This window comes from Haliotis rubra, unplaced genomic scaffold, assembly GCF_003918875.1.
Source record: "Haliotis rubra isolate DU_JTF1 unplaced genomic scaffold, ASM391887v1 Scf37, whole genome shotgun sequence".
Classification (NCBI taxonomy): Eukaryota; Metazoa; Mollusca; class Gastropoda; order Lepetellida; family Haliotidae; genus Haliotis; species Haliotis rubra.
In genome coordinates, this window is record NW_025767046.1 from 2,151,226 (window position 1) to 2,165,596 (window position 14,371).

Here is a 14,371-nt window from a genome sequence, read left to right on the forward strand (position 1 = left end):
TCCACACCCAGCATCCACATCCAGCATCCACACCCAGCACCACACCCAGCACCATCCAGCACCACACCCAGCATCCACCCAGCACCACACCCAGCACCGTGATCCAGCATCCACACACAGCACCACACCCAGCACCACACCCAGCATCCACACCAGCATCCACACCCAGCACCCAGCAGCCAGCATCCACACCCAGCATCCACACCCAGCATCCACATCCAGCATCCACACCCAGCATCCACACAGCATCCAGCATCCACACCCAGCATCCACACCAGCATCCAGCATCCACACCCAGCATCCACACCCAGCATCCAGCATCCACACCCAGCACCCAGCATCCCAGCATCCCACACCCAGCACCACACCCAGCATCCAGCATCCAGCATCCACCCAGCACCACACCCAGCACCCCAGCACCACACACAGCATCCACACACAGCATCCAGCATCCACACAGCAGCACCACACACAGCATCCAGCATCCACACCCAGCATCCACACCCAGCATCCACACCCAGCATCCACACCCAGCACCACACCCAGCATCTCCACACCCAGCACCACACCCAGCATCTCCACACCCAGCATCCACACCCAGCATCCACACCCAGCATCCACACCCAGCATCCACACCCAGCATCTACACCCCATGTCCTGAACTCTGTCTCAAATCTCCAACCATACAAATAATGCCTCAAGCAAGCCTCCCCCAAACCTTGGATCTCCGATCACACACAAGCCCCCTTATCTTATACCACTTCCCACAAACACTAATGCATTCATCAGTAACTCCCGACACCATGAACAGTAACTGTCACAATGACAGTAAATTAAGATGAAGATTTCTCTCTCTAAAGGCCCACACATCTGACTAAACTGATGACACCAAAATCCCCACTTGGCACAAAACTGAACTACAAACGTACAAATGCTGGGCCGAGGAAGTTGAATGGGTGTAGATGTGTTTTTATCTCTACACAAACACGGTGGAACCAACAGTCTGGCGATTACGGGACGGGTTCTGGAAGCTGCACTCTGTGTTTGTGGTGACTCCAAGACTTGATCCTCCCAGTTTCATTCACAACAGGCACCAAGGGAGGTTGAGTTCAGTCCAGGGCAGACACAGGCCGTCATTGAAGGAGTTGCCCCAGTTTTACTTTGTACTACAATGATTTGTTGTAAATGCGGTATTTATTTTTATAGATCATTTGATTTCAAATATTCTTGATGACCTGGGAAGGTGACAGGGCCAAGTGATATCAGAATCAGGGGAGTTCACTGCACAGTGTAACCCAAATCTGAAGTATGTTCTTATATATTGTCTTGATGTACCAGGATCAATACTTGTGGTGATATTTGTTATGATGATGATATCAATAATGGCCATGGTGATGGTGATGATGATAATAATGATGATGATGATGACAATGATGATGGTGGTGATGACGATGACAATGGTGATGATGATGATACAGTATCAGTTACATATTCATACATTACACCTTGCTTTACTCGGAAAGCTGAGAGTCATCACACTGTATATAGGGCAGTTTCTATCAGTTTTTGTTGGAGAGTAATAAACAGAATACTAAACTCGCTTCTGTGAAATACCATTTTCATTAAACTCATGAAAGTTTTAATCTCAATCTCGCTTTCGCTTGTTTGTTACCAAATCATTAACTCGTTTAATAAAAATGGTATTACACGGAAGGTCGTTTAGTATCCTCTATGTATCGTAAGAAACAAAAAGACATTCTAACTGGTATAAGACAAAAGAATATATCGCCAACATAATCTAACATCATCTCCAATAGTGTTACCAATGGTGCAAGCAAAAGGGTAAGGATTGAAATTGAACATGGCAATTTCCAGACCCAGAAATGAAATGCCCCAGTGTCTGGATAACACACACAACTATACTGTCACAATGGCCAGGACTCCACCAGGACTTCTGACCATGCTGCTGACCAATCTAATAGTAGAACTGTTGTGACATTAATGCTGACCATTCCCTCCCAACCAAGCAACAAAGTCATCCATAAAGTCAGGTAGGGGGTGTGTTGGACAAAGAGTGACCACTGGCCATCAATCCATGCCTGTAGCTGTTCCTGCCAGACGGACCACCTCCTGCACTTATTCATGTTTATGACCAAACCCATTAACCCACCAATTACTATAGCTGCCTGTCTGCAGACATGTTGTGTTCTGGAACAGTTGTGGCTCTGGTTATTTGTTTTGTGTGGAGGTGGAGATATTGCTTGTGATGGCTTGTTTAACGCAGGTGGGACTTTAATTGTGTTCATTTGTAAACTTTGGACAAAGCTGGCATCAGGTTACCCATAGTGTGCTGATTCTAAGCTACTTAGTCTCTGAAAATATATGGTTGGTTGGTGTTTAAGGCCACACTCAGGAATGTTCCAGCTATATATCAGCAGTTTGTAAATAATCGAGTCTGGACCTGACAATCCAGTGATCAACATCATAAGCATTGATCTACGCAACTGGGATATGATGACATGTGTCAACCAAGTCAGCAAGCCTGACCACCCGATCCCATTAGTTACATTGCAACAAGCATGGGTTGCTGAAGACCAATTCTAACCTGGATCTTCAAGGGTCTTAAAATATATGATTTTATTATAAACAACAAAACCTGTCAACAGACCATTGCTTCAGCCTCCTTGGTGTTCATTAGATTTCTTGTTTTGTTCAGTTTATGGAACAGCTGAATAACGGTAAGATGGAATTGTTTATGCACCTGTCTTGGAAATCCGGGAGGAATACGTTTCCGTGATAATATATTTGCATACCAATATAACAGAATCTGCAACGTAATGCCGTTTGCATCATCTCGGCACAGTTACACACCTGTGATCTCAGTGTAATCTGTATCTTGCTGGTTTTTAGTTGATTATTTGGAAGGCAGGTCTTCCATTGTTCTTGTCTTTGACTGTGAAGCACATGTGGCTTGTGGAAACACGCTAGGGTTTCACTTTGCGGACTTTGTCATGTTTACAACCATAATAATAAACAAGAGTGTCCAGACTAAACTTTCCCTGCTGACCGTGGTGTTTACACTGGAGACACTGAACCTGCCATTACTGGCCATCCCTGGTTGGTCCTGTTTGTGTTCAGTGAGTGGATGAAAGTGGTCAGGAGGCTGAGTGGTGAAGGTGGTGACAGTGTGGAATGGATGGGGAATGTGGCTGGAATGGTGGGCAGGTTTTCATTCATGCTGATTCCATCTGGTCGTGTTATCCTTTTAGTGATTTTATAAAGCTTGTTACTCCTCTAAACCATTGGGTCAGTCTGGACTTGGTATCCATCCCGATACCCATGCCACTGCCAACACTCCATGTCCACATCCCATACCATTAGCCCACAGCCTATACCAACCCCCTTGCCAACAACCCACACACCCATGCCCACACCCCATGTCCAACATCCCAAATCCCACACCAACACCATATGCCAATGCCCCACACCCACAAACCATATCCCAAACCATCCCTCACACTATTAGCCCACACAAACATCCAACACCCATGCCCCACACTCAACACCCATGGCCCACACCAACACCCATGAGCTTGCCCAGACCCATAGCCAACACCAACACCAACACCAACACCAGCACCAGCACCAGCACCAGCACCCAACAACCACACTCATGCCCTTGCCATGCCCACACCCACACTCATGCCCTTGCCCACATTCATGCCCTTGCCATGCCCACACCCACACTCACGTCCTTGCCCATGCCCACACGTCCTTGCCCATGCCCACACCCACACCCAATGACCACGCCCATGCCAACACCTACATCCCCACAAAATACCCACACCCACACTTGCTCCCACTCCCTCTCCCACGCTCATGCCCATCCCACACCCATGCCCACATCCACACTCATGCCCTGCCCCTGCCCATGCCCATGCCCACCCCCATGCCCACTCCCACACCCATTGCCCATGCCCACACCTACCTCCCCACTCAATACCCACACCCACTCCACACTCACATCATTCCTATGCTTGTTTGTTGCAACAAAGTGGTAAATGTCCAAGCCCTGACCTGTTTAGAGCTGACACCCAGTGTCACAACTGAAATATTGTGAAAACAGTGTTACCAGGCTACTGAACACAGCACCATAATTCCTTCTCTATGTCACAATACCAACACTCCCGCAGTCCACATACAGACCGCAGACTACCCTCATCACCCAGTTCAACAATTTTAATCCCCCCTCCTCTCTCCCACACAGCACAATGCCCAGACACACTCAATACCACCACCCTCATCCATGCCCACTTTACCCCACCCCTAGTCTACACTGTCACAACTTCCAGACACACTTAACAGCACCATACTAACGCTTCCTTTCTTCCATCCAGGGGCGGTGGGGTAGCCTAATGGTTAAAGAGTCCACTCGTGATGCTGGTTTGATTCCCCACATGGGTACAATGTGTGAAGCCCATTTCTGGTGTCCCCCGCCGTGATATTGCTGGAATATTGCTAAAGGCGGCTCACTCACTCACTCACTCACTCACTCACTCACTCACTCACTCACTCACTCACTCACTCACTCACTCACTCACTCACTCACTCACTCACTCACTCACTCACTCACTCACTCACTCACTCACTCACTCACTCACTCACTCACTCACTCCACAGGTGTATACATGTACAATACAAACAGACAGAATCCTCACCACCCAACATGCTGTATTTCCACAATCCCATCCCATTCCCCAGTCCAATCCCACTCACACCCAGAACCTCACCCAAACATGTCATTCACGCAGTCCCCATCCAACATCACCCCACCCTCCCCAGCCATCATTCCCCCCTACTCATGTCCCAGCTGTGCTCCACCACGCTGTCGCGTGTGCCATGACTGCCCCTCCCTCCCACAGACCTATGCCAGGCAGGCTCTCTCTGCAGGCACACTCCACCAGCCCTCCAGCCTGCCAAGCCACGAGTCGGCTATCTCTCCATACCACCTCTCACTGCTTTTTACAGTGCGTAATCCTGGCTGTTAGGACCGAGCTGTTAGCAACAGTTGGGAAAACACTGGTCTCCGCTGACACTCTTGAAAGAATCTGTTCCCCCAGTTGGAAATATGAACTCATCTGTCAAAAAATTGCATTCCGTCAGATTTGATTTTTGTGAAGAATCTTCAAAGTGACACTTAGAATCTGGAACCGACTCTGGCGCCGATCCAAACCTTTTATGATCAGATGGGGTTCCAGGACATTATTGTTATGGATCTAACACAGAAGTAGAGCCGTTTTGACAGCAGTGATATGAGGAACAGTTAAAACGGGATAATATTTTCAGAACCTTTTACACAGAACTAAACTACAAACAGAAACAAGTAACTCTCGCTGAGTTTATTCGGGGGAAAAAATCGGTGTTTCCCAGATGTTTGATGTTTTTGTGGATGAGATAATTTACCGAAGTCTACCTTTCCCGCCTCTCCAAAGCAGACAGGATATCTGTGGAACTGATCTCTTAGACATGAATTAGACTCTGGTACCAGTCAGGATCAGACTGGTGATTGGAGGTGTGATGTTCAGCCAGTCAGGGGGGATAACTCCAACAAGTGAACCTCATGAGAGGGCTTGCGTGACATCAGTTTGGTCAGGTGATTCAGCTTGGTGAATGTGCTTATTGCATGTGCAGACCAACTTTGCCAGGAATATTTACCAGGAACTTTGCCAAACATTTTTTACCTGTCCTTTGATGATGGAACTGATAGTGGCCATTGCTAAGTGAATTGACAGAACAGTGAAAGATTTTTTTTATTGAAGTGTTGATGTGAACTGTTGAAGAACTTGGATATCATTCTACCATTTTTATGCCATGATGGATTTGACAAGAATGTTTGTTTTCTTCTTTTTCATGTTAACAGTGCCAGAGCAAGGAAGGTAAGCCATTAAGTTTATTTGATTGTTTCAATTTAATTATTTACTTGTGAATGTAACAGTCTGTCCAGGTAGGTTGGTGTTTAACGTTGTAATGCCTTTACTCAGGGATGCAGATAAACAAAAACAATGTTCACTGAAATCACATAAAACTCCTCCTATGTTCTTGAAGTTTTTAATTTTATAATTAATTATTAATGATCTATCTGCTTTTCAGTTTTTATGGTAAAAGTTTAACTTACAGAAATTTGAGATTATTCTGACTTCAGATATCTGTCATCCACACATAATCCCTGTGTCTTGTTTCTAGACATCTTTAAATCTGTCTCTTTAGATCGGTTGTCACAACTTATTTATTTTGAGGAAGTGCCAACATTATAATTTACATGTATGAATAGCTGTATATGTATCCATGGTTAGGGCACCAGTGTTTTTTTACAGCCCTTAATAGTGTCACAATTTTTTGACAGCTTGATAGTGTTCTAATTTATCCCGGTTAATGCCTTCAAGACAATTGTACTTAAAATGTAGGTTAACAATGTACAAAACATTCAGTATTCAAGGCTGGGATTATCACAATGTGTTTCAAGCACCTTTGTGTCATTTCCATCCTTGAATACTCTATGTTTTCACACCATTAACCTGTAAACTGTTCTCAGTTTGATAGGAAACTAGTTTATTATGGTTAAATACCTTCAAGACACTTTTACATGAGATAAGGGCAGATGTGTTGCATAACCAACACTGCCGAGAGCCTTCGGACCAGCCCATTGTTAATCATTCTGAAGTTTATAACTCTCATCAATTAGTTCTTATGTTATCTTTATGGGATTGTCAATATCAATATTTGTGGACACTCTAATTCTTTTCAAGTCCAGTATTTATACCTAGATGGATATCAGAACTGACAGATTATGGGTGTGAATTCCCATACAGCATGGCATTTGACCACTTTCACCAGGTGCTTGATAGATGAGGCGGGGCTTACTGCCTCCTATAGTTTATTGCATGCAGGAGCACTTTGTTTGTAATGGTGTCATTCTTTGTTTTATAAGAGGCTGTTAAATTTTGTTCCTGAAATTCAACAGTTAAATTAATGATGTCTAAGGATTGTTTTGATAGATTTCAATGTTTCTGGTATAATTACTTGTATGTGTGTTATGAAAAACTGTTATAGTGTATAGTGGTTTTTAATCAATTCCATTATAATTTGAATTTGTGTGACTGGTAAGAAAAAAGCTCCAAATTAAAATCAGTTATCTGTGTACGCATAACCTAACAGACCAACTTTGACACATGATCGAAAAAGACAGCACGCCCCTGAAATAGACGAGTCATAAACAAGCAATCGCGATGCCCTTACATCAGAAGATGCCATCAAGCCATGCAATTCTGGAACAAAGCATTGCTATATCTCCCACATTACACCATCAAAGACTTTGGTCTATAGTCAAAGACACCTTCCCCATTCCTGGTACATTCTGACAAGTTTGCCCGCAACGCCAACGTTCATTGCATCTCATCAATGACACCATCAGAGTGCTACAGTATAAGCTTGAAGCCGTCGTGAACCCTGAAGGTGTAGATCTTGATTCCTGTGTTCTTAATGTTAGTAAACATCAGCCGGGCTGGTTTTGATCTTGCCGACCTCCTCCCCGTGTGTCTTTAATGTTGAAGCAGAATGACCAAGTAATAAACGCCAAAGATGCTACATTACAGCATCTGCTTCAGCTGTTGCCTCAGTGAACGTGGATTGGTTTGTCAGCCTAACCTGTTGAAACTTACACTCAGCTCCACTCTCAGGTTTGGATGTCAAGGAAGTGAAATGTGCAAGGTTAGATAGGCTAGTTAATTACCTGTCAGACATGACATATACATGCAATGTACGAGGTTATTGTGACCTTAATCACCGAGATATGAAATTATCTATGTAGAAAGTTCTAATTTTGTATGTATGATTAGTTGGCAGATGAGAGGTGATATGAAGCAAAACAAATTATGTTTTTAGTGGAAGAAATTAGATTTGATTTTTAATGGCTAAATTATGGTGCTGCTTAGTCGGACATCGCCAATAGGATACCATTGGTGAAGAAGTGGTAGGGTGATATTTGAATATTTTGGGCAACTCGCGTTCAGTGCTTATTATAACAGAAATGAATTTTAACACCAAAACATCAATATTAGTTTAATATTCTTATCTGGGTACTTTGAAAAATACTTCAGATCCAATTCTTGCATCATATATCTAAAACTTTCATTCTATAACCATTGGTTTCATGGCTAATATAGATCGATGTAATTGTTTTCTGATATTAAAACTTTGGAAAATTTCAAATGTATTTGGCATTATGTCATACTCCATTACTAGAGGAAGGTTTAGTCAGAATCCAAGGGGAATTCCAATTTTATTCATTAAAGTCCCAGAACTCTTTGAAATTGTTCATGAATTAAGCCAATGTCTCAATTAGCCGGAAGTGGTACTGAGTCATTCCACAAAGTAGCCACTTTGTCAGCCGGTCCCAGATGGCGCTGATTTCAACAACAATTTTCAGCCAGTGAAAATTTTGTGTTCAACTTGTCCCCCACCCCAAGTGAGGGAACGGGGCTGGCACTGTTTTCTCATGGGTCTCATCCACAGACCAGCTCCTGGGACCTGGGACAGGCCTGGGACCAGCCCAGTCGGGGACAGATGGTAGCAGATGCATCAATATGTGTCAGCCTTCAATCATCTGGTTTACCAATTAAAATATTTTCGTTTGACAGTCTTTGAAGTATTCAGACATGAAGACTGCAGAAAATTTGATATTATGGAACAAGTTTATTGAAATGTGTTGTTACGGGGGAAAAGATACGTTATCAAAGAAGTACTTCAATAGATGTTTATTTTCCCAGCGCATAAAAATATTTCGTCACCTGTGCGTCAATCACAGCAAAGTACAATTTCAAACTTAAAGTTTTTTTAAGGGAGAATAACTTCAGGCTGTAAAAAGTGAGGAAGTGGATCAGTAGATTTGATATTGTCTTCTGTGATGAGACTGATGTTTAACTTTAAGCTGGGACCATCCTTAATCAAGATAATATCACCTATTATTCTGCCGTTAGTCATGTGAGGCTTGTCGCTGGTGTAATTAGAAGTCCATCCCATACATGACTTGACAGTGAGATCATGACAAGTTTCAAAACAGATGTCAATATACCATTTGACAGTCTACTGTGTGGTTAAAGTCTTTGCTAATCACACCAAAGACTCAGGTTTGATTTTCACATGGGTTCAGTGCATGAAGCCCATTTCTGATAATGCTGGAATATTCCTGATGGAGGTGTAATACCACACTCACACATACAGTGCACACTATTTCCATTGATGTGTTTCTATACAAAGTGGTTATAGTAGCCACATTGCCTTGTATTACATGTTGATTTTATGAAAGTATTATGTAGATGTGAAAATATTACAACCTGAGACACCAGAAATGGGCTTCACAGATTGTACCCATGTGGGGAATTGAACTCGTCGTGACAGAACGAACACTTTAACCACACGGCTACCCCACCTCCCTCGCAAGCAAGAAGGGTAGTGCACCTTTAATTGATACACATGTATGCAAAGTAGTGAGTGAGTGAGTTTAGTTTTACGCCGCTTTGGGCAAAATTTCAGCAATATCACAGCGGGAGACACCAGAAATGAGCTTCACACTTTGTACCCATGTGGGGAATAGAACCCGGATCTTCAGCGTGATGAGCAAACGCTTTAACTACTAGGCTACCCCACCACTCTCACATACAAGTAATGTCAGTAGCCAAACATTGGGCACTGAGAGCCACAGATCGGCTAAATACTCTCTGTATGATGGCGAACCTTTAACAAGAAGGGTAGTGCACCTTTAATTGATACACATGCAAACTAACGCCAGTAGCCAAACATTGGGTGATAGCTGGCACTAAGAGCCACAGATTGGCTAAATACTCTCTATGATGGCGAACCTTTAACTGCTCCAGCTTGTAAAACAGCAGCGGGAGTCACAACACTATTAGATGTCTGACATTGTACGTCTCCGCCTGTAGAACAGGCACTCTGCTTATATTGGAGCTCTGCCATTGTGTGTAAGTTCTTCGCGTAAATACTTTTACATAAGTGTGAGTTGCTGTGAGCTTTCTCAATGAAAACATAAAGGATTGTTTACTAATACTAGTACCTCCCCGATCTCTTTGTCAGCTGGCATGGCAAGGTAGCAAGTTTGAGTGGAGAAACACCAAGTCTTTCACTATGCACAAGAGTGAGATGTATATATTGTGATGGTATGTTGGGAAATTGTTATAAGTCTGTTGTGTTAGACTGATGGCAATGTAAAGAGTGTGTTTTGCTAATATCGATACAGCTTTGTAAAAACAAAAAACTTGCCACAATTTTGGGTAACTGGGAGAAGAAGTACTTTGTGTAAATAATTGGTAACATAAGAAACAAAGTTATTTGTTTGGGATTGGTGGTTAAAATACCAAAGGGTATTGAATGTACTTCAGATATGTGTCACTATGGACATTAAGAACAGAAGGTTGTATACCATATTTCAGAAATGGCGTGGTGTTTGCATTTTGTGTTGAAAAGATTCCAGGAGTCTGTCACAGAGACCCTGAAACAACTATTCCTAATGCAGCCTATGTAAGTGTGGTATATGTGGCAAGTCAACAATTCCACAATTTCAGGAAATAAAAAAGTTGCTGAGCCCAGACTAATTTTATTTCTTGTTTTACAGATTTTTGTCCTCAGAAAAGCTAAAGGCAGGAGGGGAATTTAAAAAAAAATCACCCATCAAAGTAATATTCCTTTTAAATACTAAAAGTATTTTGCTTCTGGCAATTTATGAAGTGTATATGGGGCCAAAAAAAAAATAAATAAAAAGCATTGTCTTGTAAGTTTACATTTTTGGCCAATAAAAACATTAGGTTTATATTTTTTGAGCGGGGAAAATTTCATTATTATTTTTTTTCTTATTCTTGAAAAAGTACGACCAGCGGATCCATAAAACAAGAAATAAACTTGGTCTGGCCTAATCTGTTTTATAATATTTAAGAAACTTTTGTTTCTATCAAATATGTTTCAGAGACTAGATGTTAGTCTAAGGTACCAGGAGACACACAGTTAGAGTCACTAAAGAACATAACCATTTCTGGTGTCCCCTGCCATGATATTGCTGGAATATTGCTAAAAGCGGTGTAAATCTAAACACACTCACTCACTAAAGAACATAAAGTATGAAGCAAAACAATACCAATGTAGCCCATGCAAGTCTAGAATATGTGGCAAGTCTAGAATATGTGGCAAGTCTAGATTATGTGGCAAGTCTAGATTTCCACAGTTTCAGTTTCTGAAAATGAATAAAGTCTCTGGAATCCGTTTTGTTATATTTTATGAATACAATTTAGGAACTGTGTCTTCTGTAAAATATGTTCATTTCAGAGACTAACTGTTAGTCTAACACACAGTGTTGTACCCTGATGATGTGAACTGTTGCTCACTTTATCAACCACTGGTTTGTCTCAGCCAGATTTGATTATCTACAGGGTTCACTCACTCACTCACTCACTCACAGGCTTTGTGTACACATTGTACCCATTTTGGAAATCAAACTGAGCATTTGACTTAATGAACAACACTTAACACCCCCACCCACCACCCACCCACCCTGTTTGTATGACGACAGGTTGCGTGTGAACATCGGCAGCATGTAAACATATTAAAGCTTGTTAACCATGGAGAACAATTATACAGTTCACACCAAATAGGCAGCTGAGGACTGCTGTAGACTTGCCCCCAAGTGTTAGTGAGTGAGTAAGTCTTTCTGCCACTTTTAGCAATATTACAGCAATATCACGGCAGGGGACACCAGAAATGAGCTTCAAACATTGTACCATGTGGGGAATTGAACCCAAGCAAATGCTTTAACTACTCCTTGTTCAACAAGGCCGCTAATAAATGGGTCAGGTGGTCAGGCTTGATGATTGTGACCAGGTTGATTTTCATCATCATGTTCATAATGTCAATCACTGAATTGTCTGGTCCAGACTATCATTCACTAACCACCATTAGATAATAAAGAATGACCTTTGTATGATAAGTAAGGTCTGATGAAATCAGATCCTTAACCCAGTCAGTCAGTCCAACTTGATTGTGAAACCATAACACTATAATGAATATGTACATTCAGGGATTGCCTGACATACATTATGACAGCTGCCATGTGGGCTCATCCCTGTTGTGACTATATGTCCCAGATTATGTCTGCGTAAAATATGCTTCTACACTCCCGAATAATTATATAGAGTCAGATCTCTCATTGTCATAAGCATGTGTATGAAAATGATAATGTGCTTACTCAGCAATTTTTTGTAGGATATACTTACATACAATCTGACTTACATACAGTCAGACCACATCTCTTATTGTCATAAGCGTGTGTAGGAAAAAGATAATGTGAAATTTGCTTACTCAGCAATTTTCTATCAGATATACAATGTGACTTGAATCTCATATATACTAATATGTATTCCCACATGTTAAAGATGAAATAAATTGAAAATATCTAGAGATGTCTAATGATTTCCAAACAAAATCTTATGTAGTCCTTATAAGTTATCAGAGTCTAGAATATTTTCATTTTTATTACATTTTCTGTTGAAAAACCTCAATAAGGTTGAGATGTTTGCACTAACTTAATCTATTATGAAATTGACATGGGTGTTGTAGATTTCAGACCCCACCCAGTAGATGGGTATAAAATGGTGGCTCTTAACATCGGCTCAGAAACCTGAACACGAGTTTGGTCAAACATATTCCTGTGTTTATTTTGTTTCAAACATACTTCGGATATTCAATGCTGATGTAGACAAAAAATAGTATGAAAATATGTTTATTCTATCTCCATGGTTACTGCTCTGTAGCATTTCTGCCCACTGGTGTAAACAGAATCCAATATTGTTGATCTGTTTTGATATTTTAAAAACAGAACCCACTGAGATTACTGAACTATGAATCGCACAGCATATTTCTTCAGATATTATCCCTATTTTTTCAAATAAATGGCATTTTGACAGGCAGGAAAGGAATGCACTTAAAGTGTTTAATTCATCATTTGTAGACCAGTAAAATGGATCATTGCCATTGGCTTGTTTGCCTAAAGCCAGGGCTGTTTTTGTTGTTATTTGATTTGAGCTTCATCATCAGTAAATAGCTTTGCTGAAGGAGTTTGAAAATCTGGGACTGGCTAAAAAGATGAATGTTTTTATGTTTTATTTTGCAACTTTACACTAGATTAATAGGATTGTTTATATTGTGAGCTGCTGTTCTGATTAGGTTCATTCGAGCTTGGCAGATTTGTCAAGTCTCTGGTCGAGGATGATGACAAGCCTGTAAATAACCTGGGAAATAAAGCTCGGTTCCTTAGCGCCATCTCATAAATAAACATTGTTAGACAGTTGCATGGAAAATGTGGAAAATATTACCTCGATGATGAGATAACCAATCATGGACCTTACTTATCTTTCACCTTGATTTAGTGTCAAGTGTAGACTTTGTGCAGATAAAACCTTAAACACTTCGGTTGAATCATGAATTATCTTGAGGTGGGATTATCTTGACATTTTCATCTTCAGTTTAAAATTTTAGTGTGTTCAGATAGTGGATAATTATGGATCTTAAGGTTCTACGAGGCTGTTTGGTTCAGTTCCAGTGCATAAAAAAATGAAAAACAATTTCACAATCTTTTCAAGTCCAACCTGTTTTGATGTATGAACATACATAATTGCTGTGTGTACAAAGCCTCTATTAAGTCACTTCTGTAAATCTTGTATTATGGCAGTCAACACACTGTACAAATCTTCAGATTTTCAATGAACTTGTCATAACTTTTAACAGACAATAGTATATTTTTATCTATATCGCATTATAGGAAATTAGCAAGGCACTTATTTGTTGAATAAGAAGACTGTAACATGTTAATAAATGGGCATCCATGTTTGTCATATCCTGTAGTTCATAAAATTGGGTTGAGGGTCATCATAAGGTGGGAGCTGAGAAGAATATGTATCATTGTCCTTGACGGTACAGCCGGAATGGTGCTGATTGTTGCCTAAAACAATATTCACTCATTCAGTAGCTCACCTGTAAGATTTACTTCTTACTTGGTGCAGTGGGCCCCGACTAAGTGGTTCAAGCATGACAAAGTTGCTGGATTTTTAATCTATGATATTACTGGAATCTTACTAAAAGCAGTGTAAAACCAATCTCACATACTCACTGACTGACTTACTCACTCACTCAGCGACTTGCTCATGCACTCACAGCTCTTGGGAAAAAAATTAATCTCACTTCATGATTTTCTTTGATGATTTTTCAACAAAGATTATGAGCAAACTTCAGTCAAACATATATATTCCAAAAC

The 14,371-nt window shown here is 41.2% G+C and overlaps 1 protein-coding gene across 1 annotated transcript in view; it reads left to right on the forward strand.

The window, feature by feature from the left end:
- LOC124285913 (tyrosine-protein kinase transmembrane receptor Ror2-like) overlaps window positions 1–14,371 on the forward strand; it is a 110,341-nt gene that overhangs the window by 64,262 nt on the left and 31,708 nt on the right. Inside the window, exon 5 of the mRNA XM_046722193.1 lies at window positions 5,921–5,936. Within this exon, the coding sequence (XP_046578149.1) occupies window positions 5,921–5,936 (16 nt within the window). The remainder of the gene's footprint in view (window positions 1–5,920; window positions 5,937–14,371) is intronic.